Source organism: Stenella coeruleoalba (genome assembly GCF_951394435.1).
Source record: "Stenella coeruleoalba genome assembly, chromosome: 9".
Taxonomy (NCBI): Eukaryota; Metazoa; Chordata; class Mammalia; order Artiodactyla; family Delphinidae; genus Stenella; species Stenella coeruleoalba.
In genome coordinates, this window is record NC_137155.1 from 98035914 (window position 1) to 98063030 (window position 27117).

General features: G+C 39.5%; 1 protein-coding gene across 5 annotated transcripts in view; it reads right to left on the reverse strand.

Annotated features, from left to right (window-relative positions):
- The window catches only part of EZH2 (enhancer of zeste 2 polycomb repressive complex 2 subunit), a 61716-nt gene that overhangs the window by 17714 nt on the left and 16885 nt on the right, over positions 1-27117 (reverse strand). Inside the window, exons 1-9 of one of the 5 annotated variants that reach the window (XM_079932400.1) lie at positions 19351-19474; positions 18664-18765; positions 11404-11467; positions 10753-10931; positions 7272-7388; positions 4229-4349; positions 3157-3297; positions 2130-2232; positions 1422-1585 (exon numbers count right to left, since the gene is read on the reverse strand). In XM_079932400.1, coding sequence (XP_079788526.1) covers positions 1422-1585; positions 2130-2232; positions 3157-3297; positions 4229-4349; positions 7272-7388; positions 10753-10931; positions 11404-11467; positions 18664-18765; positions 19351-19467 — 1108 coding nt within the window. In that variant the 5' untranslated portion in view covers positions 19468-19474. Of the gene's footprint in view, positions 1-1421; positions 1586-2129; positions 2233-3156; positions 3298-4228; positions 4350-7271; positions 7389-10752; positions 10932-11403; positions 11468-18636; positions 18766-19350; positions 19475-23527; positions 23586-27117 lie in introns of those variants that run through there. The other 4 variants (XM_079932397.1, XM_079932399.1, XM_079932396.1 and 1 more) reach the window with 4 other exon arrangements.

Below are 27117 nucleotides of genomic sequence, written 5' to 3' on the forward strand. Positions count from 1 at the left end.
CTCCTGCCTTGGCTCATCTGTACAAAAAAGGTCCATCAAATGCTACATCTATAAACAACAAATTGGAGGGACCACTGCATTGACTCCAATGAAAGAGCTCCCACCAACTTTTTTGCTATAGTGATATCTGAATGCAATTTACAGTATTCTTAAGAACTGGACATTATGTTATAAAATGATCGTGTGTAAAGGGGAATTAAATGCAATTCAAAACAACTACTTCAAGGCCTGTGTAACGACAATGCTGCCAAGCCCAAGTCAGTAAGCCTACAATGGCTGGAGTATGGCTGGCTTCTACGGATTATTACAACTACCAAGTCATCAATTTAGGAGCACGGACAACAGCTGCAAGGAGATACAATGGTAATTCAGAAAGTCTACTTCAAGTTTTTCTAAATTAAGATAACTAAACCACTAATACTTCACACACACATACACACAAACACACAAATGACCATTTCCAGACCTAGATACACATCACGTAACAAATTATGTGCTGCAGCAAACATTAAGTAGATAGAGCAAAAACTCAAAATAAGGCAAGATACAGCTGCTTAGGCAGCTAATTAACATTAAGAGGTACCACTGGAAAATGAGGGAAAAAATTGTAAAAGGTGGGCACAGGAACTCCAAAAGGGCAAAGCAACATGAACCCATTTAGCACAGAGACAAAGGTGTTATGCCACAGATGGTCACACAAAACTCTAATGTGGAAAAAGCTAACCTACATTAAGTAAACTCTGCTTAGGAACCAGGAGGTATGAAATATATTTTCAAAAAACGTGCCTCAAAAGTAGCTGGTACTTTCTAAATCGTACTTAATTAAGTTCCAGGTACCTGGAAATTTTACTAAGAAACTTCATTCCCCAGCAATGTCAGAAAAAGAAAGTAATAGCCTATGTACCATACGTAAATCTCATTAAGAACATGTTATGCTTTACCTGTATTCAAATGCAGGTGTTTTTAAAAGCAACATATTCAGAGGATGCCCCTCCCCCCCAAAAAAAAACCAGATTTGGCACTAAACAGACAAGAATATATAGAAACACCTTTTTAGCCAATTTCTTATTCACCAAGTTATTCATCAGTATTGGCAATGTTGCTCTGGGCCATCAGCTAGGTCACAGTAAGTTTTATTATAAAACAATTGTTCGGTTAGCATTTATGGAAAAATCACTGATCTGTATTCCAAGTTAGTGGGAGACAGAGCAGTGTCAGCTTAACATGTGCAAAAGACTTCAGAGCAACCCTTAAGCAGCAAATTAGAAAATAACAATACTATGATGCTAACATATTTTTCAGTCGTAACTGCAAGATTAAATGACAAATTCTAGTGGTAATCAATGACACTTCCCAAGTTGCTTTAACACATAATTCCACAACAAAGATAGAAAATGTAAACGTACAATAACTGCACTTACGATGTAGGAAGCAGTCATATTTAAAACATCGCCTACAGAAAAGCGTATGAAATGAGTGCAAGCTCTGCTCCCTCTGAACAGACTTGGCGTTTGGTCCATCTATGTTGGGGGTACACTCAGGGGGAAGTGCACCTGGGAGCTGCTGCTCAGTGAGTTCTTTGTACCTAACATTAACCAAGAAAAATGGAAGTAAAGGTGAAACAAGAATTACATCTTTGAAAATAAATTTTCTACAAGATTTCTGTGTATTATTTTTGATGTTTATCTTGCCTAAAACACACAAAGAAGTTTAGCCTACAACAATATTTAAATGAAGAGCCAATTAAATATTATGCATGGTATATCAAGAAACGAATTCACTAATGTGATTCAGATCTGTCATGAAAAATGTTACTATATTCATTAAAATGAAACATCAGCTGCACTAAAATTTCTACAGGCGTCCCGAGAGATTTCCTCTTACACGCATTCCTGTAAATTGTGTGTGTACGTGGGCGTGTCTGCACGCGTGCGCGCAAATTTATCCCATCTACCATAAATGGAGTACAGGGTACCAGATACATACACGTATTAGTTCAAGTATCCTGCAGATGTTGGGAACACACGAAGTGGGGAGCTCACTGGCTACATTAGTTCCATTTCTAAAGAACCAAAATGGTGAGTTAAAGACCATACGAGGCAAAACCATGGCCAAAGAACAAATCTTACTTTTCCTTTAGCTCTTCTGCTGTGCCCTTATCTGGAAACATTGAGGAAATAGCTTCAAAAATTTTATCAGAAGGAAATTTCCGAGGTGGGCGACTTTCTTTATCTAAACAGGGAAATGTGAAAGGAAAAAAGAATGAAAGTGAACAAGCTTGCCAGTCTTTCATTTCCCTCGTGCCTAACGAAGCTGCCTTCCCAGGAAATTGCCAGCTCTGTTTCACTTCCTTCCGACAAATCTCACAAGGACCTGGGAGGCTGGTGGGCCAGACGAAACTCAAACTCAAGCGTGGGAAGCTGCAAGTGCGCCGGGAGGCTCAGCCCCTAACTGACGCCGCGGCCCTGTCTGGCCACTGACCCACCTTGGCTGTAAAATGAGGAGCCAGGTGATCACTAAGGCGCCTGTTATAAAAAACTGTACGCTTCTTTGAAACTGCAATTTTCCCCCATATTCTTCTATGCTGTCTTAATAACGAGCTTTGTCCGGTCGTCACCAACTGCCAAGCTCTAAGTTGGGACCCTCTAATTTTCTGGCAAACCGTAATTAGTGTAGCGGTTAAAACGTATGCTCTGGGGTCAGTTAGAGCTGGTTCCGAACACAGTATTTTCTGGGTTCTGTTTCCTCCCAATACTGTGATCTTAAGTTACTTCACCTCACTAAACCCATCTCCTCAACTATGAGGTGGATCTGATGATAAAAGCCACCTCGTGGAATATTATGAGAATTAAATGTCTATACGCATATAAAGTGAAGAGCACACAACTTGTTCATAGTCAATGACCAGTATGCTATATATATGTTATATAATGATTATGATGACTGCCCAGGGAAACCAAAAACAAAACGTTATTTTGCTAGCCAAGGGAAATAAAGTGCAGGATGAAATGTTATAAATAATATTCTAATTTTGATTATACTACCACTGATATGATATTTAACAAAAGAAAAAAGAAGGAAGGAAGATTTACCTATACTCTATTGTTTTTGAAAATTGCTGTAATGGCTACACGCAAATGTAACAGACAGACGTACCTTCTCGGTTCTCCTCTAGATCTTTCTGTTTTTCTTCTCTTTCATCAGGATCATCTCCATCATCATCATCATCATCGTCATTGTATTGACCAAGAGCATTCACCAACTCCACAAAAATTTCATCATTTATAAACCCACATTCTGAAATTCATCAAGTCAAATATCAGAAATACACAAAAGTTCACCTATGCTTTTGTTAATTTGTAAGAAACAGCTGGAGCCTATCAGTCAGTACCATAACACTATTATTAAAATGCAGTGAGGAAAGATCATTTTCAGGACTGGCCTGAGGCAAAGTCAGAAGTAGTACTTATCCTCAACACCTGTCATTTTCACAAGTTTCCAGTGCCTGCGACCACAGCCTAATTCTCTAGAGACTAACTATGGCCTTCGCCTCCTTCCAAACAATGCATCTGCCAGACCTTGCTGTCCACTCCTGACAGGAACATGTGAGGATGTTACACGTTACCCTCCTGCCAGGAACTTTAACAGGGTCTCCTGTTAAATCACCAAAGCTGTGATTCTAATGACAGGATTTCAGGTCCTGTGGTTGCCTAGTGGGGAAGGTATTTTTGAACATAGGGCCTTTTGGAGCCCATGTCACATAAGCAGAAGCCCTATTCCTCACTGATTTTATTGCTAAAGAATCTTAAAATCTACATACACTCAAACAATTCTATTTAATTTACATGTTATTGACATCAGAGTTTGTTATGACCAGCTATGAATTATTTTCAACTGGCAAGCATGATCCTTCAATTTAAAAATAGGGTGCTAACACATATATATGGAATCTAAAAAAAAAAAATGGGGCTTCCTTGGTGGCTCAGTGGTTAAGGATCTGCCTGCCAACACAGGGGACACAGGTTCGAGCCCTGGTCCGGGAGGGTCCCACATGCCACGGAGCATATAAGCCCGTGCACCACAACAACTGAGCGTGCACTCTAGAGCCCGCGAGCCACAACTACTGAGCCTGTGCTCTGGAGACTGCGAGCCACAACTACTGTTTTAAAAAAGTAATAAAATATCAATTCTCTGGCTGCGTTTCCAAGAGAATAAACACATGACTCACCTCTATCCCCGTGTACTTTTCCATCATAATTTTTTATTAGTTCTTCAATGAAAGTCCCGTCCTGGTCTAAAACTTCATCCCCCATGTAAGGAATGTTATGTAAAACAGTTTCATCTTCCACCTGAAAGTAAAAAATATTTAAAAAGCAGGCTTATCCTGAGTATCAAATTTTTTAAGAGTAAATGTAACATAACTGAAATACAACAATATTTTTTCATAAGTAGATGTCTGTACCCAGTTCTCCAGATCTAAAATAATAGACATCAAATTCTAAAAGCCACAAAGAAGTAAGAAACCCTTCATATCAATAAGCATATCTGAGAAAACAAACTGTTTACAGGGAAATAATTTAAGAAAAAATACTGTATTATCTAATCTAATATGTCATCAATCATTAAAACTTACCGTTATTTTATGTACCTCTAAGAAAGGAAAAAATGCTGCAAATTACGACTCATCATCAATTTTAAGACATGCCTATTTCAGACGTTTCAAAGTTTTCTTAGGATCGATGAAATATGGTTTATCAAAACCAGCGAGGGCTTCCCTGGTGGTGCAGTGGTTAAGAATCTGCCTGTGAATGTAGGGGCCACGGGTTCGAGCCCTGGTCCAGGAAGATCCCACATGCCGCGGAGCAATTTAGCCCATGCACCACAACTACTGAGCCTGAGTACTGCAACTACTGAAGCCCACGCGCCTATAGCCCACGCTCCGCAACAAGAGAAGCCACCGTGATGAGAAGCCCACGAACTGCAACGAAGAGTAGCCCCCGCTCGCCCCAACTAGAGAAAGCCCGCGCGCAGCAATGAAGACCCAATGCAAAGACAAAATAAATAAATTTATTAAAAAAAGGATATTCCACAAAAAAAGACCCCATAAATAACCATACCCCCAAAAAAGGAAAAGGAAATAAAAACTAATGTAAGGGCTTCCCTGGTGGCACAGTGGTTGGGAGTCCGCCTGCCGATGCAGGGGACACGGGTTCGTGACCCAGTCCGGGAAGATTCCACATGCTGCAGAGCGGCTAGGCCCGTGAGCCATGGCCACTGAGCCTGTACGACTGGAGCCTGTGCTCCGCAATGGGAGAGGCCACAACAGTGAGAGGCCGCGTACCGCAAAAAAAAAAAAAAAAAAAAAAAAAAAAGACATGAAGTTTCTGAAGTCCATATCTAAATATGGAGACTAAAACAAGGATAGGTCTAAGTCTTAAGGGGCCTCTGAACAAGGTATTGGTTAAAAACAGAATTTCAGAAAGATAATTCTGATAAACAGAATGGACTGGCTAAGACTGATGGGAGGACATGGCAACTATGTCAAGTGTGAGGTGCCTACCACTTCTCGGCCTTTTGGCTAAGATCAAATGTCAAGCGTGAGGTGCCTTAGGCTGGCCCATGATCGACAGGGAGGAATACGCCGGCAAAAGGCCGTGACACACACACGGAACTGTCACGTAGGAGCAGGCAGGAAACAGGAAGAAAAGGGAAGATTTTCAAATTATTCCTACATAACAAATTTAGGATAACTGCAGAGTTCTTAAAGATAATGGTACCTTCGACAAACAAGGAAAAGGGAAACTGGGAGAAAAAGTGCATATGGGGTATGAAAGGAAAATTTAGATGTTAATGTATTTATTGTTCTGTTCAGGGTCAAGCTTATATACAACTAATGAGTCTAACTGCCATCACACCTCACCTGCACTAATCCCATTTAAACTGGGAGAGTTAATTATTTTGGACACAAGCCAAAATTAAATGACAATTGGCTATTTTGTCTTCCCAATTATAGCCATATAACCTTTGCACCTCAAAATATATCCCAGCCATAATAAAGACAGCTTGCCTGACCTAGCTTTCGTCACCAGCAAAACCCATGGATGATGATTCATAATGTTTATTGACACCTTTGGAGGGGGAGATAAATTAGGAGTTTGGGGTTAACATATACACATTACTATATACAAAATAAACAAGGACCTACTGTATAGCACAAGGAACTATAGTCAATATCTTGTAATAACCTATAATGGAAAAGAATCTGAAACAATCACTTTGCTGTATGCCTGAGACTAACACAACAGTATAAACTGACTATACTTCAATTTTTTAAATGGTTTAAAAAAAAAGAAGTAAAATTTATTGACTTTAAACACTATATGCTTTCAGAATTACAGTCTGTGAAAATATGAACCCTCCCAGAAGCTCCTGCAACATGATTCTCAAACAAAAATGTTTCTGAATGAAGCCTTAAATGCACAAAAATACACAATGGCAAAAGAGAATCTGAAGTTTGCCTTTAAGCCTCCACTGCAAAATTTTTAAGAGCAAAGTTACTGAAGCCATTAGAAACATCTATTTATTTAAAAATCTAGCAGGTAATTCTGTAAAGTAGGCTCACCAAGGACTTCCATCAACACTGAAATAGCCCTATTATTTTATATACCAACTAAGTAATAAAACTATGTATTTTTAATTTAACAACACAAGTCAAGAATGCATACTCAAATTTCTCTTTTGTTCCATCCTCCTTCATCCTACTTCTATAAAGAATTAAATACTGGCATTTCATTACAAAAGCTATTGTGCCAGTGTTATCTGTGGAAAAGTGCTTAACCTTGCCCTGAGAATATTTCATAGTGTACATTATCATTTAATAACATGCTGCCTAAAATTGTTTTAAGTAATACGTTCTCAATTAACAAAACCTCAAAGTCAGACTGAGATTACAGGATACTGACTAACATCTTCAAGGATAAGAACTAGAAGCTTCATCTTTCAAATATATTTTTAATCCCAGGTATGGCTTTTGCTTAATACTTTTCCTTTGGAGAATATTTTAACTAGAAAGGACTAAGAAAAGAGCAACATCAACACCGAAAAGGCTTAAAAATACATATATTAATTGGTTTAAAAAATTACTCTAAGTACTCCCATTTCGATAGCTATTTTTACTTATACTATCTTAACTCACCTTGACAAGAAAATTATCTATGCTTTTTTATTTAAAAGAAGTGATTAGCAAATAAGAAGACACACTATTTACATACCATGAAATTCTGCTGTAGAGGAGACCAAGAATACATTATGGGTACTGAAGCAACTGCATTCAGAGTCTTTAACGGGATGACTTGTGTTGGAAAATCCAAGTCACTGGTCACCGAACACTAGAACAGAAAAAAATAAAATTGACTCGTAAGAATAAAAGGACAACCTGAAGCTGTAGGCATCATATTATAAAGAGATGCTGCCTACTTACAGCATTTTGAAAAAGAAATTTCTTTACTGAGACGGTAAGTTCATAAAAACCAGAAAGGATTCTCTCCTCTCTTTTACTTAGCAATAGAAAAAGCTTCAGATTTTGCAAATTTTCAAAACCTTCCAACCCTTTCCATACTTACCAGTATCAATAAGAATCAAATATTCTAATTAGGCTGGCCTCAGATTAACTGCTCCTTGCTTTCACTATAAATTTTCTACCTCACTGCTTAATTTCATTTACATCTCATCCACATGGAATAATATATATATATATATATATATATATATATATACCAAATACGCCACTTAAATCTTAATAAGAATATAGAAACTTGTAAGGTTAACCTTTCTTACCTTTACCTTCTCTTTTTAAAAACCCAAGTGTCATTTGCTGATATTATCAGATGATACACAAATATTAAAGGTAATAGACCTGAATTTCAATCACAACGAAATGGATTCCAATCAATTCGCAGAAGTGTAATCTCTAAATTATTAACAATAATAGCTAATGTTATTAAGCACTTCCTATGTGCTAGGCACTATTTTAAACACTTACACGTCTTATATTTAGTCCTCATAACAGCGCTGTATGATGGGGACTATTCTTAGCGCTCATTTTACAGGTGAGAAAACTAAGATAGAGAAAGGATACGTAACTGGCCCAAAGTCATACACTGTTAGGGCTAGAATTTAAACCCAGAACGTCTGACTCTGGAGCCCCTGCTCTTACCCACTACACATATTGTCAGGATACCACATTTCTATACATTTCTAATACTGGTTAAGTAAATATATTTCCCTGAAATACCGTATTTCATCCAATCTACGATGACATCAATTTCAAAGCACACCATTATCTTCTGTATCATTAAGAAAATAATGTTGCCAATTAAACTATAACACAATGCTTTCTTATCATAGTGATTCTAAGACGCATGCCAGTTTCAGATGTTAAAATGTTAAAAAGTTTGCATCTTTGACTTGATGAAATACGGTAAAGATCTGTGCCCAAATACCACAGCACTCTCCATCCTGTCTAGGAATCCAGCTTTTCTTAAAAGAGTACCATTACCCAATTATCAGGTCTCCAGAGCCTTCTCAAAAATACCCTGGACATATAATCCATGAAAATAGAGCAAAAAGAAGTAGAATTGAAGTAGTAAAATGAAACCAAAAAAGTCATGTCTATACAACACACATAATTATTAAATGTTTCATTTTTATTTAAGAGGACTTAAAAATCGCGGGTCTAGATTTGGTGAAATCAGAGTGGAAGTCTTTGGCATCCAGGCCCACCTGGCCCTCAGCACTTCCTCAGGCCAGGGGGATAATCTTCCAATAGTCACAGTCACCGCAGCACAAAAATAGTTCCTTCCTCAGTGGAAGTGAAGGTTTAAAGATAGAGTAGTTAGGAAGAACTGTGACAGTGATTAATCCATTAATTTGCTTTCCAAAAGGGCAAAGATTAAAGATAATACTAGAAAGCTCATAGCTCAAGTAAATAAGAAGGTGTGAACAGTTTACTAAAACTCCAGAACCCGCAATCTTTCCGTTTCCTTCTTTGGCCTCTGATGCAATTCCTCATCCATCCGTCCAATAATAACAGCAGTTAACATTTATTGAGCACGTACTATGTTGCAGGCACTGTGCTAAGTGCTTTATATACATTTTCTTAACCACTTCTCATCTTAGCCTTTGGCATCACGATTTCACAAAATGAGGAGGAGACTGAGGTTCAGAGAGGTTAAATAACTTGCCTAGTCAGAAAGGTAGTAAATTACCAAGCCAGGATGGAAGCCTAAGTCTGATTCCAACACCCACAAGCTTCATGCCTATGCTCTAGTTCTCACCCTGAGATGCCCGTGCAATGGGTGCTGTGCAAGAGAGACACCCAACAGTGTCACAGGGCATCTCCTCCCCCAGCATCTGCCTCTTGTCCTATTCCTACCATGTCTTCATTCCTTCTTAAGTTACTTAACCAGGTCACTCTGGGGCAAGGAGTGGTTATAACTACGGAATAAAGTGCTATACACTACCCAGTGATTTTAAATACAAAATAATTTCATTTCTTGCAAAACAATTAAATTGGAGTTTTTGATTTTTGTTCTACACATGGTGGAGGTAAATTAATTCTGTGATTTTAATTCTGAAGACTGGCCCCCTTTAAAGCCTGGGGGGCGAGGGGGAGCGGCTGCTTCTCCAACTCTGACTTATTCACCTGCTTTAATATCTAAATCCAAGGTCACACTTACGGGAGGACTGCTGAATATCCTATTCAACTACCAGACAGGAGGAACGCTGGCTCTGTTCCACCTGTTTGCTCTAGTGACAGAAAATGCTCTGAGTCTACTGAACGAGGTCAGCTGACTTTTCCGTTAACAGAAAGAACGTAGAGAAGCACAGAAAATAAGACAGCAAAGGCTGCAGCGCTAAGTACTATCTCCAACCCCACACCTGCCATACCCCCATGACCCATCACCTCAATTCTGAGTCATAAAAGTGTCACCAAGGGGCTGGAAATAAGCTCTCAAAGCGGCTGTGGCAGAGTGTGGTTTTACCTCTGTCTCGCAACAATACTCAGCACAGTGTCTCAAAAAAGAGTAGGCACTCAAAAAATGTTTCTGGAACAAACCGACTGCATTTGCTGATTTTTCCCTAATGGAGACTTCGACTTCAATTTCTTTTTAAAGCTAAGAGAACACCTATTTAGCAAATTGAAGGTCTATACCCACCTCATTATCTATGTAGTATCTCTAGAAACCTACCCCATTCTTTAACTATTAACCTTAACTAATAACCATATCCCTTTCATTTATGAAATAATATTCAAATGCAAAAGCATTTGTTGGTAAAAACAAGTTTGGGAATTCTTATTTATTGACTTACAGGAAAATTACTCAAAAATCCCAGTTACTTACCAGTAACTTTTTTTCTTTGAAAATGTATCATCCTTGACACTTTATATTATTGTCTCGTTATCACTCAGAGCACTGAAAAGGATTTTGACCTCATGGGTCTCCACAGCATTTTACCTGATCAGAGTCATATGTCTTGGACTCAGGAACTCACTAGGAGACCAATAGCAACAAATTAAATTCTCTAATTCTAGTTCCAACCTGAGGATCACACAAGGAAGTTGTTGTAGGTAATCCATCATTGATGGTAAAGAAAGAAAACAACTATATTAGTTGCCAAGGATGCTACATTTTCAGAGAAACACAGCTTACTGGTAAGTAACCAGGTTCCTCTGAGGATGGATAGACTTACATCAACCAGCTGGTACAATAGGCGACTGTGTGGCTGGACCACTGGGAGCTGGAGAGGGAAGTCAAGCCAAAAATAGTAGTTGTAGGAGTACACAACCAAACTGAGACTCTTGGCAGAAGGCTGGTTCCAAGTAAAAACTGTGTTATGGAAAATCGTAGAGGGAAGAGCAGGTGAATGGCCTGCAGGGAAGGGAAAGAAATTAACACACCCTACTATGTGCCAAGCACTGTGCTAGAGACTTTACCAAAGTTAACTTCTTTAAAATTCACCACTACCCTAGGAGGATGACTCCCCATCTTACAGTGGGACATCACAAAGGGCAACAGTCATAGCCATCGGTCTCTCAACAATCTTTAACATTAGAAGGGTTATGTCCGAATTCCATATAGTAGGGGGAAAAAATACACTCAGTTAGCCAAGTTAAAAATATTCTTGGATCCTGGTTGGTCCATTTAATTCAAGCCAGAGACACAATGAACTGGTGATGTTGTCTAATATCCTTTAGCTTTTCCGAGTAAAAACAATAAGGAACTGTCTCACATCTGAGGTGTATGAAAGAAAGCATCAGCTGCCACCCAGCTCCAGGAAAAGCTGAGGATTTCTGAAACTACCCACATTCTTCAAGATTTGAGTAGAGAAAAGATGACACACCAAGTTTTAAACCAGCTAGGCCTTCTGGTGAAAATGATCGTGTACATAACTTAATTTCAGACTGCTTTTATGTGAAGTAAGTACTGAAGAAAAAACTGGAATGAGGTAAGTATCAGGTCTGGGTCAAGAAAAGCTCATAGTAGAAGTGAGTTCCTAACTCACTCAGGATGATTAGGAGAAGGGTGGTTAAGGAGAGGGTCAGAAATAAAACATCCTGGTCGGATCTTGACACAGGCACATTTAATTAAAGCAGCTAATCAAGGGCGCTGGAGCTAAGGAGTACAAGAGTGGTTCACGCCGGACTGTAAATTATTCTCATTTCTGCTGCTGGATATGTACGTTGCAGAGCCGTCCGGACTGGGGGGAACCTCCACCAGCAACACGAGGCTCCTGCCCTGAGCTCACTTAAGAACAGAAAGATGCCGCCCTATAAGCATCAGTCTGGAGCTTCTTCCAGGGCGGGGGCGGCATATACAGCATTTCACACAGAACAGGTAACATGTGAAGTACAATTTCAGGAAGTTTGGACCCTTAAAGCTCTTCCCTGCGTCCTAGCTTCAGAAGCCTGAGCCCAAGTAAAGAGGTCATAAATCTATAAACCTGGTTAATATAGTAACTATTAAAAACCCAATGCAGTCTGGGTCTGAAGGGGGCTGTTAGGGTAAATCATCTCCTCATAATCTGCAGTTTTGCTAAAATACTGGAGATCAGAAACAGAACAATAGTCACAGGACATAAGTTGGTAAAACTACAAAAACACCCAACACAGCATGTAAAGCACGTAACCAGAGCCATGTTTGTCCGTGACATGCAAACTCAAGAACCTAATTCAGTAATAGTCCTGCGAGTGGCAAATAAGACCATTGCTATCATTGAAAAAAAAAAGGAAGTAAACAAAAACTAAGAAGCAGAACAAAGAATAAAGTCATGGTTTCCATCAGCTGTGGCAGCAGAGCCGTTGTGAAGCCTCGCTCCCGTGAGTGGACGTGGGGCTGAACGCCACAGAGCAGCAGAGCCATTGGCTAAGGTAAAAGGGCAGGACGGCCACCGGACCGTAGTCTCAGAAGCGCGAAGCCCTTGCTCAGGTGCTAAACCTGCTCCGTGACCACCAATCAGACAGGCCAATTCTGCTGATCTTTGCAAAACAGATTTATAACCGCTCCCCAATTGCTCACGGATTGATCATTTAGTGAATCGTGCTGAAACAACAAAGCCAAATAGAAAAAAAATTGAAAACAAAATTCCCCACTCACTCTTTACACCAAAGGAAATTCCAAATAGGTTAAATGATGTTAAAATATAAAAATGAAAACTAGAAGGAAAGATGGGTAATTTATAATCTTGAAGTGGATAAAGGCTTTGTAAGCCTTAAAGAAACACAGAAATCAAAAGAAGAAATTCTAATTTGACTACATAAACATTTAAAACTTCTGTATAACCAAAACATCCCAGAAATAGCATGAAAATGGGGGGAAAATCTGCAGAACGGATGATTAAATCTAGTATTTATAATATACAAAAAGTCCTTTAAAATCATAAGAAAAAGTCCAACCCAATTTTAAAAGATCCAAGACCATAACAGCCAACTCATAAAAGAAATATAAGCAAATAAGTACTTAAAATTAACTTCACTGATGAACGAAAGGAAAACAAATTACAGTAATGTTTTACCTATCACACTGACAAAGATTAACATTTTATGTTGGGAATATAGATAAACAGACACCACTATAAACAGCTGGTGAGAGTGTAAGTGTAAAACTTTTGGGGGGCAATCTGGTAATAGCTATTAAAAATTTAAATATGCATATCCTCTTGACCTAGTAATACTGTTTCCAGAAACTCTTCCTACAAAATTACTCAAAAGATGCAAAGATGTGTATGAAGGATATTCACTGAAAGGCTAACTGCAAAAGGAAAAAATAAAAACCTAAATGTTCATCAATTATGAATAGGGCAATTAATTATGGTAAATCCGCAGGACCAAGCACTGTGCATTGTTGAAGATACTGAAGACCTGGACAGATGTAAAGCGATGGCCCCAAAAGGCAGGCATGTTTTATCTGGGAATAACTTTTTAAAATAAAATATATATTATCATTATAATTAACATGTCATAGAAAAAGAAATCAGAGAATAAAAGTCACAGGGCTTGGACGACAGGGCCTTTTGCTCCTGTTTCATATATTTCTGTTTTATTTGAATTTTTACAGTTAATATTTTACAGTGACCTTTTAATTGAAGAAAAAGATAAAAAACAAAAGTTTCATTGACCCAACAGATATTCACATTAGCTAGTATTAAAAGTGCCTCATCGGTTGCCAAGGTAGCTCATGAAATCTACCCAACCCTCTCAAAATGGTACTCAAATAATATTCTTTTACAAAATCTAGTAAGAGGAGATAAAACAGAATCCTAAGCAGTGGATTTAAGTCAATCCAAATTATCAAGCTAAATTGTGATAGTAGTTCTAGGTCTAATAAAATTTTCTTATTTCTTCAGAGCAATGAACAATTTTTAACATTGCAGACTAGATAAGCATTTCTTTGGGTTTTGGTTCATTCTGTTTGTTTTCAAAACAGCTGTCAAAATTTGGTTTTGCATTTTGAGGACAGACTTGATCTCTGTACTGGTCAATTTAACAATAAATTTTAAAACACAAACTATACACAGTGTTCTTGGAGAAAAACAGCAAATTAAACACAACTTCTGGTTTATTCAGTAGTACAAAATAAACATTTGACATTTTTGAAAAGTTCACTTTTTAAACTTAAGATATATAATCTTAAATTTAAAATATGAACTCAGACATCATAAGTGTATGATATATCTTTAATATATGATGATAATATATAAACTCAAACAACAGAAGTGATCTTTTTTTTACATGGCCTTTTTGGAAAAGCATAAAATGCTTATGTTAGCTTCCTTTCAAAAGCAAAGGAACACCTCCTTATGGTCATTAAGTAATATTCCATCTATTTCAGCCGAAAGAAAGCCAGAAAGGAAGCAAAGGCTGCCGTGATTTGAAAAAGTGACCCGAGCAGGAAAGACTGGCAGAGTTAACACAAGATTCAACCAACAGATGGTTAAGAGGGACAAAGAGCAGCAGAAAGCAACTAAGAAACCAGTTTCTTGAGGAACCAAGAAAGGATGGATATGTTCAGACTGAGAGTAAAGACACACACTTGGGAGAACCATTCATCTATGTCTAAGACATGAGAAAAATGACCCAGCTCCCTGCCACGTCTGCTCAAATGCTGGGCAGGACATATTGGTCCTATAATCCTGAAATTCACAAAGGAAAGAAAGCATGTTACTGTGTTGAAAGCTGGGAGTATATTTAAGTAAAGAGCACTACACATGGGGTACACCAGCATGTTATTTTTTCTTTGTGTGTAGTAACTAAATTTCTATTTACAATTAACTGAGGAAAGTGCATTACCACGTCAATAAATAACGCAATCAAGTGTTTACAGGTAAACAAGACAATGTTTTTCTTCTCCTTCAACAAAAATAAGCCCAAACTGCAAACTTACGAAAGAACTTATACATTCTGCATCATGAAGGAAGCCTCCCCCCCTGAAAAAAATTCATTTGCAAATAACAGGTGATGAACTTAAAATTTTAAGATATCAATAGGAAGAGCAAACCTGTACGTACTGAAAAGTCCAAAAGACTTTTAATTCTTCATGAATATGAGGGCTAGGAGGTCCTTCTGATGCTGCTTGATGTATGTGCTAAACATTCTGAAGAAGCCCCACTTTTCTTACTCTTTCATTAGTAAACAAGACACAGAATTCTTACAAGAACATTACATTCTCCTGGGAATCTAAAAATGCATATTGGCAGGATATTTTTAAATTATTAAACCAATCACACCACTTGCCCAGAAGACAGACATCATTTGAGCAAGCCTCCCTTTCACAGTCATAATACATACAAGTAATAAAAATCCTGATATGAAGAATCAATGAAAGGGAAAAGTGCCTTGTTGTTTTCAGCAAGAAATGGAAAATGTACAGAAAGAAATGCACTAGTAAGAACTACAAGAGTAACTCCTAAACCAGCTTCTTCGTCAAAACTGGAAAAACAGACACATTAAAGAACATGATTACCAATGTGCAGACTTAAAGAAGATAAAGTTCTTTACTGACTGATGAGACAAAGTAATGAATGTCCCCTAGAAATAGTCTTCTGACAAACAGCCACATATTATGGCAATACGGCATACATCCCTTGGCCTGTATGTATCGTTTCATAACATTTTTAAGCTGAATGCTCCTTAAAAAGATAAACTGAAGAGCAAAGAAAATATATGTAACATATATTACAGTCACTGTCTTCAAGAAGTCAGAGGTATTTTTAAAAAGAGAAAATAGACACATACTCTGTATTAAGATCCTATAGGCAACACGGCTTAGGTTCTGTAACTTCAACACCAAAAAATAAGTACCCACAAGTCTCCTAAAAGCATGCATTAAGGAAACAACAGACTAAAGATGTGGTCTCCAGGTCGACTGCAGGGCTCCTTGATCTCAAGTCAGAATCTACAGCAGTCACTTCATGAGATCAGAAAGTAAACTTGTCAGACTTTCTTTACTAAAATAACCTAGAGAAAATTGGTCATTTTAAAACTGAGCTTATCCCCTTCTACAAGTACAGAAGGGAATAAAGTAGAAGACTTGAGTGAATGACTGAAAATTGTCATTGAATCGTCGTCATGCTCAAAGGATTTAAACTGAAGACAGCACTTATAAAGGATCAGCTTATAAAAATAAGGATTAATTAAAACACTGTTACAACAGCACTTCCAAATGTTGAAAGCCATGGACGTTCTAGGTGTTTGGGTCAACAGTGCAGTCCCAAACTCTGCCAACCCTACAAGCCTATTACTAGGAAAGTCGTTGCAAAAGAGGCTAACTTATTTATCCTCCTGCTTCTGACCTAGTTGACTCCAACTTTTAAAGCATATAAAAGAAACTGATATATTGCTGGAAATGCTCAAACTGAAGAAAAAATAACAGGGATATAGTCTCATCTGAACAGTAAGGAGACTAGACAGAGATCATTAAAGTCCTTTCTAGCCCTAAAATTCTTATTTATTGTGATAACACCAAAAAGCTTATCACAAACTGTATAAACCTTCAGCTTCCAAAAGTCAGTGATGATGGTTTTAAAGGGGCCGGTGGGGGTGGGGGCGCTAGGAGGAGTAGAAGACGAATCACTTCAAGCAGAATCAGTAATTAAGAGTGGCTCAAAAACAAACGTGCTTTGACCAGAGTTCCATGCAACAAAACCTGAATTCCTGAGGCTAGGGGTTACTTTCCTCCTTTTCCCCTCCTGTTTTGTGAAAATGTTTTTTCTCAACCTGCATGGGGTACTAAGTTTAGAAAAACACTTGTTTCATTAAAATGCTAATTTCTTCTTACAATTTCTCTCACGAACTCAATAAAAAGTTAGGTATCTTTACATTCAATGACTTTTATCTCCACTTGACAAAATTAAAAGCAAAATGCAATTAGTAAATACTCATTTGAATAAACTGTACTCTTAAATTTAACACCAAAAATTGTATCATGAGCAATTCCGGTTGTACATAAATAATGAACTTTAATAATTTCTTAATGTGTCTGAGCAAAGTGTACTCTTCCAGGCCCACATCAGATCATTAGAGCAAGGAAACTGACTTTAATTCTTCTAAGGCTCAGTTTCCTCACCTGGGAATAAAAAAGTGGTAATACAACCATCACGAAGACAAAATGAGGTAGAGTAGTACCTAGTGCAGTGCCAGAAATCATTACTGCTGTTCACTTTTATTATAAATGTAGGCTGGGCTTTCAACAGCATTTTGAGCATTTGAGGTTTGTAATGGGCGGCAAAATTAAGTATTCCGTGTGTTCCTACTTTATTTCTCCAAATTTCTAAAATGTATCCCTCTGGAGAGAAAAAAACGAGGTTTCTTCTTCCTTCCCTTCAAAATTTCCAAAAGGTCACTTTCGAAAGAATTAGAGGCTCCATCCTGATCCCTTTCGGGAACATTCTGACTGGCAGAGAAAAGAATCCCTTTCACCCTTAGTATATTAATTAGTCATTTACCTCTAATGTGTAGGTCCTGACCTGTTGCAGAAGACTGGAAGGTGTTAATAACATATAATACATATTTATACAACTGCAAGTCAGAGCTTAAAGAGCGGTCAACTGACAAAATGCATACATAACTAAGAATCATCCCAAGCCGTATGTATCAGCATCAAGACCACAACACCATCACTGAAATCACCACTAGGACCATGTCTGTAGCACAGACTGAGCTGCTATAACAGCACTGACCAGTCTCTGAAGCCAGTGCGTCACACAATCTCAACAGGTCTCGTAAGACAGCAAATTAGTGCTTGATTATTACAATATCATATAAAAAATGACTGCTCATTGAAAACATTATTTTAGAACAAATTCCATTGTTTAGATGCCTTCCATGTTTAGACACCCAGGTCAACAATCATCTACTACATGGTATAATCTAAATTTCAAATCACTTTCTTCCCTCTTTTTGCATCCATGCCCATTCAAATAGCATTCCATATCATATGCCATGTCTTCCTGCATAAAACAGGTACTTAAACAGAAATGCTTTAACCAAAATCCTACTGATTGGTTCTATACTGTGTAAGTTTCTGCCATTTTCTTTTCATCTTTCTGCCACTATGTTTTAATGTGTTATCTCATTATAAAATCTACCACAGATTTATTGCCTTCCTTTGAAAACAGTAATTTTTTGGAGTGATTAAGATCTACCTCGTTCGTTCAAAAAAATTCTGTTAAAAAAGGAAATTCTGACCACTCAACCCCAAATTTAAAAATTCTTATAGAGAGAGCCTTAGAATTTGGACAAAATGTATAATAAGAAGCTTGTTTACTCCATGAGTATGGATGAAAAAGAACCATTTCTTACAGCATGGCTAATTCATATGAAGGGGGAGGAAAAAAGACAACTATGCATCAGAAAGCCTTGCTCTAACTTGTGATCTGATGAGGACATTCGAGAGTATTTAAAGTTCTTTTTTAATGAACAGTCTTATAAAAATCTAGGAATCAGCTGCATGTTAAAGAGAAATAACAATAAAACAAGGGACATCCGAGGTCAATGGCCTCCTCTCGACAACCAACCAACATTCCAAAAGCAAAAACCAAAATGCACTGATAATTCATACAGCGCATGAGTTCACCAACCTCCCTGGTCCCGCGCAATGAGCTCACAGAAGTCAGGATGTGCACAGGCTGGATCCTTCGCTGTTTCCATTCTTGGTTTAAGATTTCTGTTCTTTCCAAAATTTTCTGACGATTGGAACTAAACATACTCTTTAAAAAAATGAAGGAGAGGAGAAAAGAAATTGTTCATTGTTAGAAAATTTGTAACATCTCTAATGAAGGTTAAAATTGAGTGATTCCTCAAAAGTATCAGGGACATTCCTTCAAAAGCATATGGATTTTACACTAAACTGTGGTTTCTCACGTTCAAGTAATACAAAAACACCACACCTATTATTTTACTGAGAGTAGAAGGGGAAGAGGAAATTATTTCCATCCTTTCTTTGTTAACTCTGTATATATCTATATTTTTTTTAAATCACAATGACTTTAGGAACACAGTACCATGAAACACATTCCTTTATATTTGGGTCCTGGGTCTCCACATGCAGTACAAAGTTACACTGAAAAGATGGTGATTTCCAAGTAGACTGAATAACCATTAGATTAAAATCTTTCCACTTCACTAATGTGCATGGTACGATTTTTATGTTAAGACAGACCAAGGACCTTAACTTCCAAGTTTTTATTTATCTTACAGTAAATAAGACCATTTACCCTTTCAAATTAAAACTTATCTTTAGGGAGTAAACCATCCTTAACTGTACCCGCATTTTCACAGAAGACGGAGGATACCTTGACTTCGTCAGCTCGCCTGAACCTCTTGAGCTGCCGCAGGCGCATGTACTCTGACTTTACACGCTTCCGCCAACACACTGGTCCCTTCTCAGATTTCTTCCCAGTCTGGCCCATGATTATTCTAAAAGCAATGGTTTCATATTAAAATCACTAATCTAACCAGCCTGAATATGACCACTTGTGTTTTAATCCCCAGCAAACTAACAATCAACAAAAGAAATGACACATAATTACACTGTTGATATTTGCAAGAAGGGTTCTCATTTGTTCTGCATGGTGAAGTCCTTAAAAACATTTCATTCCAAGTATAAATTTTTATTTAATACAACTTTTAAAAGACATTTTTATTTACAAAGATACTCCACTTCTAAACTGCAGTCATCCTACAGAAACGTGACCCATTACAGGAGTTAAGTATATACAGTAACGAGCTGTGAGATCCACACTTGTGGAGTGAAAAAAAATGTAGACAGATATTCTAAGTTTTTCATCATTAAATTAGTTGCTACAGGCATAAATGAATGACTGAAAAAGATAAATCTGAAAAAGAAGTAAAATCTACATACAGCACCGAAGGTAGAAAATATACAGTACAACATGTGATAACTGTACAAATTAAAGTATTCCTCCTACACGCACTTTCAACCATGCTTCTCACCTTCAACACTGTGATGAAAGTCTGTGTCTCTGCCTCGGGCCACCTTTCCTCCCATGGGGGCTCCTCTGCTAGCCAGAGGAGAAGGAAGGCAGGGACCCCTTCCGCCCCATCTGTGGTTGCAGAGGCTCTGGAAGCCGGTTATGTGCAACGTGGGCTCAGCCTGCAGTCCACTGGATGTCCAGTTCACACCACAGAGTCTAAACGAGTGTCCTCTTCCAGAACATTTGTTCATCAAAGTGTTAAAACTGTACTTGTATCTTCAAAAGATTAGGACATTCCTCTATCGGATGGTGCAAAGGTGCCACATTAGGGATTTGTGCTTTAATTTATCTAAGTGCAATGGAAAGTCATAGAGTGTTTTAAGTAAAGGGGCAGGGGGAAGATTTACACTCTGGAAAGCCCAGCTGACTGCAGTGCAGCGGCAGGAGGGGCTGGAAGAGAGTAAAAGGCAAAGGTGAGGCCAGGTGAGACTGGAAGGCGAGACTGTCCCTAGACAAGAGACGACGCAGCTTCTTCAACGACACCAGTGATGAGAGAAAGGAAATGATTTCAAGAGTCACTTGAGAGCCAACATGGCAAGGATTTCAATATGGGGAAGATGGCTTTTCTGGCCTGAATAACTGAGTAGGGTTTCATGTGCCTGCTTACATAGAGCCCTCGGGCATAGAGAAAATTGCCTAAGGAGAGGAATTAGAGAAAGAAAAGGAAACCAGAGGTCAGTGGTAACTTTCTGTACGAATATTCCACCACCAAACCACGAAAGAGAACACAAATGGTGGATTATTCAAGCTGAGAGAGGGGCAAAGAAAGCACGTAATTAATGACTAGTAAGAATCAGGCAATGAATATACAAAGATGAATGAAACGCAGAACTTGCCCTTGCGACGCTTATAACTGACCTAAGAAGACCTAAAGGAACGGACTTTACAATATGAGATAAATATGCAAAAGTACTGCGGCTGAGGGTGGGGGACACAAGCAAGGAGCTGCAGAAGGATGGCAGCAAAGTGACCACTCAACCTTAAAAGTTGAGCCGGGTTTCAAAAGGCAAAGAGAGAACGGAAGGGGCTCAGGTAAGAGCAGGAGCCAGCTGGGTTCGGGGCTGTAAGGGCGGCGAGGGGCCGCCAGCCGACCCTGCAAACAAAGGTGGACCCCAAATTAGGTAAAGAGCCCAAATTACAAGAATCGAGGGAATGAGAAGAATGAAGAGATTTCAGAACTTAAGATAAAGACAGTTGAACTTAAGATAAAGACAGTTCAATGAGATCACAGAGATAGGACTGAGTCCCATAAAAGCTTCAAAGTGCGACCTTGCCTGGGGTGCTGAGTGGAACAAAGATGACAGTCCTCAGAGCTGAGAAGACTAAACCCCACAGCCCATCCCAACTTGGCGGAAACACAGAAAGCGGGGAAGAAGTTAGGAAGACGGTGAGGCCGGGCAAAAAGACGCCAAAGTTAGGGAGAGCCTGGAGCTTTATTCTAAAAACGATTATGTGGCAGTTTTTTGCTTTCACATCTGCTGGTTAGTTAACAGATGAGCTCAGGTAATTCTATGCAAATTATTTTCAGACACTTAGCACTTCAAAGGCCTAGCTAGAAAGGAGAGGAATCAGATAAAAAGGGATGATCTGTTGTTGCATTAGCTCAGAAACTCATCACAACTAGTCCCATCTGCTGCTTCCACAAATTCATGGTCCTGGGAGGCGGCACCACCATGCCTGATAAAAACCTGCACTGGGAACACGGCTTTCGGCTTTCGTTTTCATTGATATGCAACACGGGTATCACTACAATGCATTTTTTAAGGTGCATTTTTTATGTCGTGGTGAAGAGGTATCATTTCAATAGTTAGCACTTCATGTTTTCCACTGGAACCCTCCGTGTCTAACACGCTGTAATACCTTCTATGTGTTTCTACCATTAGTATCAACACCTCTGGAAAAGTATGTCAGGACAAAACCAAAGCTGTTACACTAAACTAACAAGTCGCTCCATCAATGACAAAACACTTCAAAGCTGATTTGGAACCAACCTCTCCGTAAGAGGGCATGAAAGGATACGTTTCCACGTTTATAAACGTCACAAAGTTCCTCCAAATAAAGAAGTAAGTAAGTGAAGGTTTTAAGCTACAGAACGATCTGGTAAATATACACAATAGAGAGGAAAAGAAAAAAGGACAGTGATTCATTTAGGGGAAATTATCAAAATATAAGAATCATGACCTCCGAATTAGGATAAGAAATGAAAGTGTACAGACTGTTGTTTAAAAGTATAGGGATAAACAGGCAGATCCATGGAAAAAAATAACAAAATTTAAGGCACCATCAGAAGGATGTTTTACATAAAACACACTGCCTCCGACTGTCATAGCATTTACAACGTATTAAAATCACATCTTCACCTTCTTCACCCCACTTCACCCCCACTGGAAGTTCCTCAGTCTCAAGAACAATTTTTCTCCATTTGTAAAATCGCAGGCTGTGTGCCTGGCAAACAGATTTAAAAACAAACAAAAGGCAGGTCTATTAACATGCGCTGATCATGAGCCGCTGTGCCACAAGGTATGAAAGGAAGGGTGGCTGCCATGCTGAGTGCGGGAAGGGAGGGGGAGTCACCCCACCCCACCACCGACAAACCCGGGAGATGAGTCTCAGGGGCTGTCAGGGCCCTATGGTCCCGCCGCCTTACAAAACCTGGAGCCTCTGGGTCTTCCTTAGGGAAGCTGATATTGCCTGAGAGACCTCATCCAAACAACTGGGGTAGCATCACCTACCCCACAGCTGGGTGCGAACAGCAGACACCGGCAGGCTCACCCACCTCTCAGGCCCTGCGTGCAGAGACTTCAGGCCTTCAAAGGTGAGCTCCCCCGCTCCTTCCCGCCCTGAAGGCAGACAAACCAGCTCTTCTGACTATTTCCCACTATCACAGCCCAGTAAGTATTATGATACAGCTTGGAATACTCGTACATTATTAGCAAAAAGAAACATTAGAATGACTTGCTACTAAATGCATGGGGATTTGTGAAAAATCCAATTTTTAAATTTCTCACTCAAAAGATTTGTTTAGTTTCATAGGTGAAATGGCACGAGTTTTATCCAGGAAAAAAACAGCTTCTCTTATTCAAAACAGGTTATAGCTCAAGTCTACCTGTATACAGTGAAACCAAAACAACAGTTATGCTTTAATTCAAAGACAAACCAGGTTATGGCAGGGAACCATCCAAACCTTAATACAATGTAAAGCTTTACAGGATCACAAACATGTAAATAAAATAAAGGAAAATTATACAGTCCAGAGTCTTATTTATGAATCAACCAAACTCAAATTGTTTTTGCCGCCCTGCATCAGTTCACCTTCTCTGGGAACTTTGCACCCACCCTTCTCTAAGGACTGTCACCTCCATGGGAGGCAGCCCGAGGCCCTGGCCCACAGCCCCTGTAGTGACCAGTGCTGGGATGAATACACGACCAGATGTGAAAGTCTCAGGAGGTTCCCTGCAAGGTCAAGAATGCTCACCCTTTCCACTTAGGTTTGAACCTGGAAACATGCTGCCTGAAGAATCGCTGGAAGCCAACTGCAACCACAAGAGGAGAGCCTGCAAAGAACAGTCAACAAGAGAAAAAGAAAAAACACCCAAAGCCAAGAAATGGACTCTAGTCCCATCACTGAGCCCTGACCAGGCGTGCTTTGCCAAACCAACTCCACAACTGTTCAGTTATGTGAGTCAAGGAATTCCCTCTCTTTTGCTTAAACCAGTTTAGATTAGATTTTCCGCCACATGAGACACAGAAGGGGTCTGAGGTATCGTTTTAATATTGAGCTTATATACACAACAACGCCTGAGTGAACAGAAGACAGGTTCTCGAGCCGTATTTCCTCATGGTCAACAGCATCGGCTCCACTCCCACGTGGTGAGGAGCTCCGCCCCTGCCCTGGGTTTGGACGGCCCTGGTGACCCCAAGACACACCTCTCTACCTCCAGTGACTGGGCCACACAGCACTGGAATCAGCATTCTTCTCCATCAAGTCCAACTCTAGTCTACTTGTAAGGGGTCTTTTCCGAAATAAGGTAACATTCCTGCCCCTCCTTACTCAGTTGCCAATGATTGAGGAATTAAAAAAAAAAAAAAGCCCTAGGCATTTTCAGTGCACTTTATGCCCTTCTTTAAAGGTTTTTCATTCCTAAAGGATTTGCCAAATCAAGGCACTCGCTATCTACTAGTCTTGCTGAGTTCTGCTTCTACTTGTCTGAAGAAAACTAAAAAATAAATTACATGTACTACTTATCCTTCTCAACTAAGTCAATAGCATCAACTTTGACTCTAAACTGAAGACCAGACTAAGGAAGGTAAAATCCAAATTTAACAACATTTAAGTAATAATGATTGCAATATTCTCGATGTCCTTCCCTAACTGAAATTGCCAATTTTGAAAAATCACCCATCTTCAATAGTGCTTTTATATTTAAAATGCTTTGAGGGCAGCTGTTAGTCACATTTACCAATTTCATTTACTTTTTTAAGTTAAGATCCACTGCTTTAATAAACTCAAAAGGAAATTAATGGTAAATAAGATTCTGCGGGTAAGGCTAAGGGTTAGGGTTAGGAAAACTTAGACCTGTAGATGTAACTCTTGGTAAGAGATAAAAATTAATAACCTAAGAGAAGTAGGTCTTACGCCTGAGGGGCTTTATGGAAAACACCCCCATGAGAAGGAGACTAGGAGTGAGGAGCCCAAGGAGGCAAGCGCACAGGGCTGCTGCCTGCGTCCTCCATTCAGGATTCGCGAGGACAAGCGGACTCCACTGCATGTCACCACCCTGAACCTTACAGCGACCCACTCCAGGCTGGCCATGCTCTGGCTCAGCAGGAAGGGCGCTCTGGCGATTAACAACACCTGTCATGGACACGGGGCAGAGAACGTGGGCAGCAGCGCTCTCCACTCCAAACTAAGTCCCAACAATAAACCAACAAGATGGCATCTGGTCCTATTAAATCCTAAGTCCTATCCACAACTTAAACAAAGGCAAGAGCACAGCCTGCAAAGCCAGCCTCCCTGGGTTGGACTCCAGTTCTCCCAGGACCAGCTGTGTGTGAACCTGGTCAAGTTCCCAAACCTTTTGGTTCCTCCCTCTCCGCATGCTGTGGGGAACGTCCTCGTCACAGAGTTGTCCTGAGAAGTCCACTCATGTAAGGATGTAAGGCCGCAGGACAGCACCTGTCAGAGCAGGCACTACACCATGTAAGTCCTGGCTACCATCACCCAACAGCAGGTGAGGGCGATCAGGATACGATTTGCATATAAAAAAGTTAAGTTAGACAACAAATCAATGTGAAAAGTCATTTTCTTAAATGACAGACTGTATGCAAGTAAATAAAACCAAAACAGGATGTCAGGGGACCTCAGGAAGGAATACAGACCACACAATGAGTTGAGGTATATTAAAACCACATGAGATAAGCCCATGGAAACGGGTGGGGAGAAAAGGAGCCAACCTAGGAAACTTTGGAAATCTGTGTTCTGACTGGACAGAGGAAGGCTAAAGACGAAAAGAACTGGACAGAAACACTGTCCTCTAGTTAAGCTTTCTCACGGGTACCAGGGCCAAATAAGCAAGAGGTGGTGATGGACTAGAGTCAGAGACAGCCGCGTGAACTCTTCTATTTTCATACACACGCAGAGAGGCGTAGAGAGACTCGCGTGCATCCCTGGGTGAGCAGACACGTGTGGGCTTCCAGGCACCGCCCACAGAGCCCAGGAGCAGGACCCCCAGCAGGACCCCCAGCGCCCACATCTTTCCCTCCTGAATCCCACTACCCGCACAAGGAAGCCGGGCTCTGGATTAACGGCCAGCTCATGGGCTGGGACGGGGAAAATAGGAGAAAAGCCTGTAGCAGGAAGGGAACGCCGAGAGGATGAAAGGACGGGAACCAAAGCGAAGGCACTCCCAGGGGCCAAAGCTGGAGCAATTTGAGCAGCAAACTAAATCACAACGGTATTATAACCGAACTAATGAAATAAGTATCCATGAGTCTATGAGAGAAAGAAGTGATTAAATAAACAAGTAAATGGGGGCGGAGGGGCAAGTCTTTCTTACAGGAATTCCAAAATCCATGTGCACACTTCCCGAGCCCACGCATGGAGCTCTAGTCCCTTCCCAGGTGAGTCGCTTTCAAAGCAGAATCCAGGGAGGGGAAGGGGACGTCCCAGCAGAGAAACCAGTGACACCCCTGCCACGGTTAGATCACCCGCCACCTGCACCCCGATGTGTGCTGAGACCAGCACCGCACCCCAGTCGTATTCTTTCCCCAAACCTCACAACCTCTCACTTCAGTCATCGCTAGAAAACATCACATCAACCCAAACTGAAGGACATTTCGACCAAACATCTGACCAATAAATAAGGTCATGAAAACAAGGAAAGACGGAGAAACTGTCACAGATTGGAAGAGACTAAGGAGACACCTAAATGCGACCTGCTGTCCTGGACTGGATCCTGGAGCAGAAAAAGGACTAAACAGAAAAACTGGTAAAATCCAAATAGTCTCCAGTTTAGTTATAACAGTAACATAATAATACTGGTTTCTTTACTCTGACAAATGTACCATGGTTACAGAAATCTAAAATTATTCCAAAATAAAGTTTCTTTTTTAAAGAAGAGAATTAAGTTATACAACAACCTAATGTAAAGACATTCATTTTTAAAATAGGCATCGACTTTTTAAAATGATAAACAGAACAGAAATATTGATATATTAAAAATTAAAATGCTATGTAAAATGTTAAATAGGAAAAACAAAAAATATACACAGACGGAATTTGAGGGGGAAATTCCCACATCTAATTCTACTATTTAAAAACTCAGACATGACTTGAACAATTTAAAAAGGGGGGAAAAGATCTCCATATGAACTTATAAGATGGTGTTCACTTAAAAAGATAATACACTTACAGGCTATATTAATAGAAATACAGACTCTGAACCAAGGAAAGTAATTGTGCCACTGATTATACATATACTGATCAAAGAAATCAAACAATTCTATACAATTCAAGTCCAGTTTAGTTGTGTTTAGGATGGACAGAGAAACATGTCTTTGCCCCAG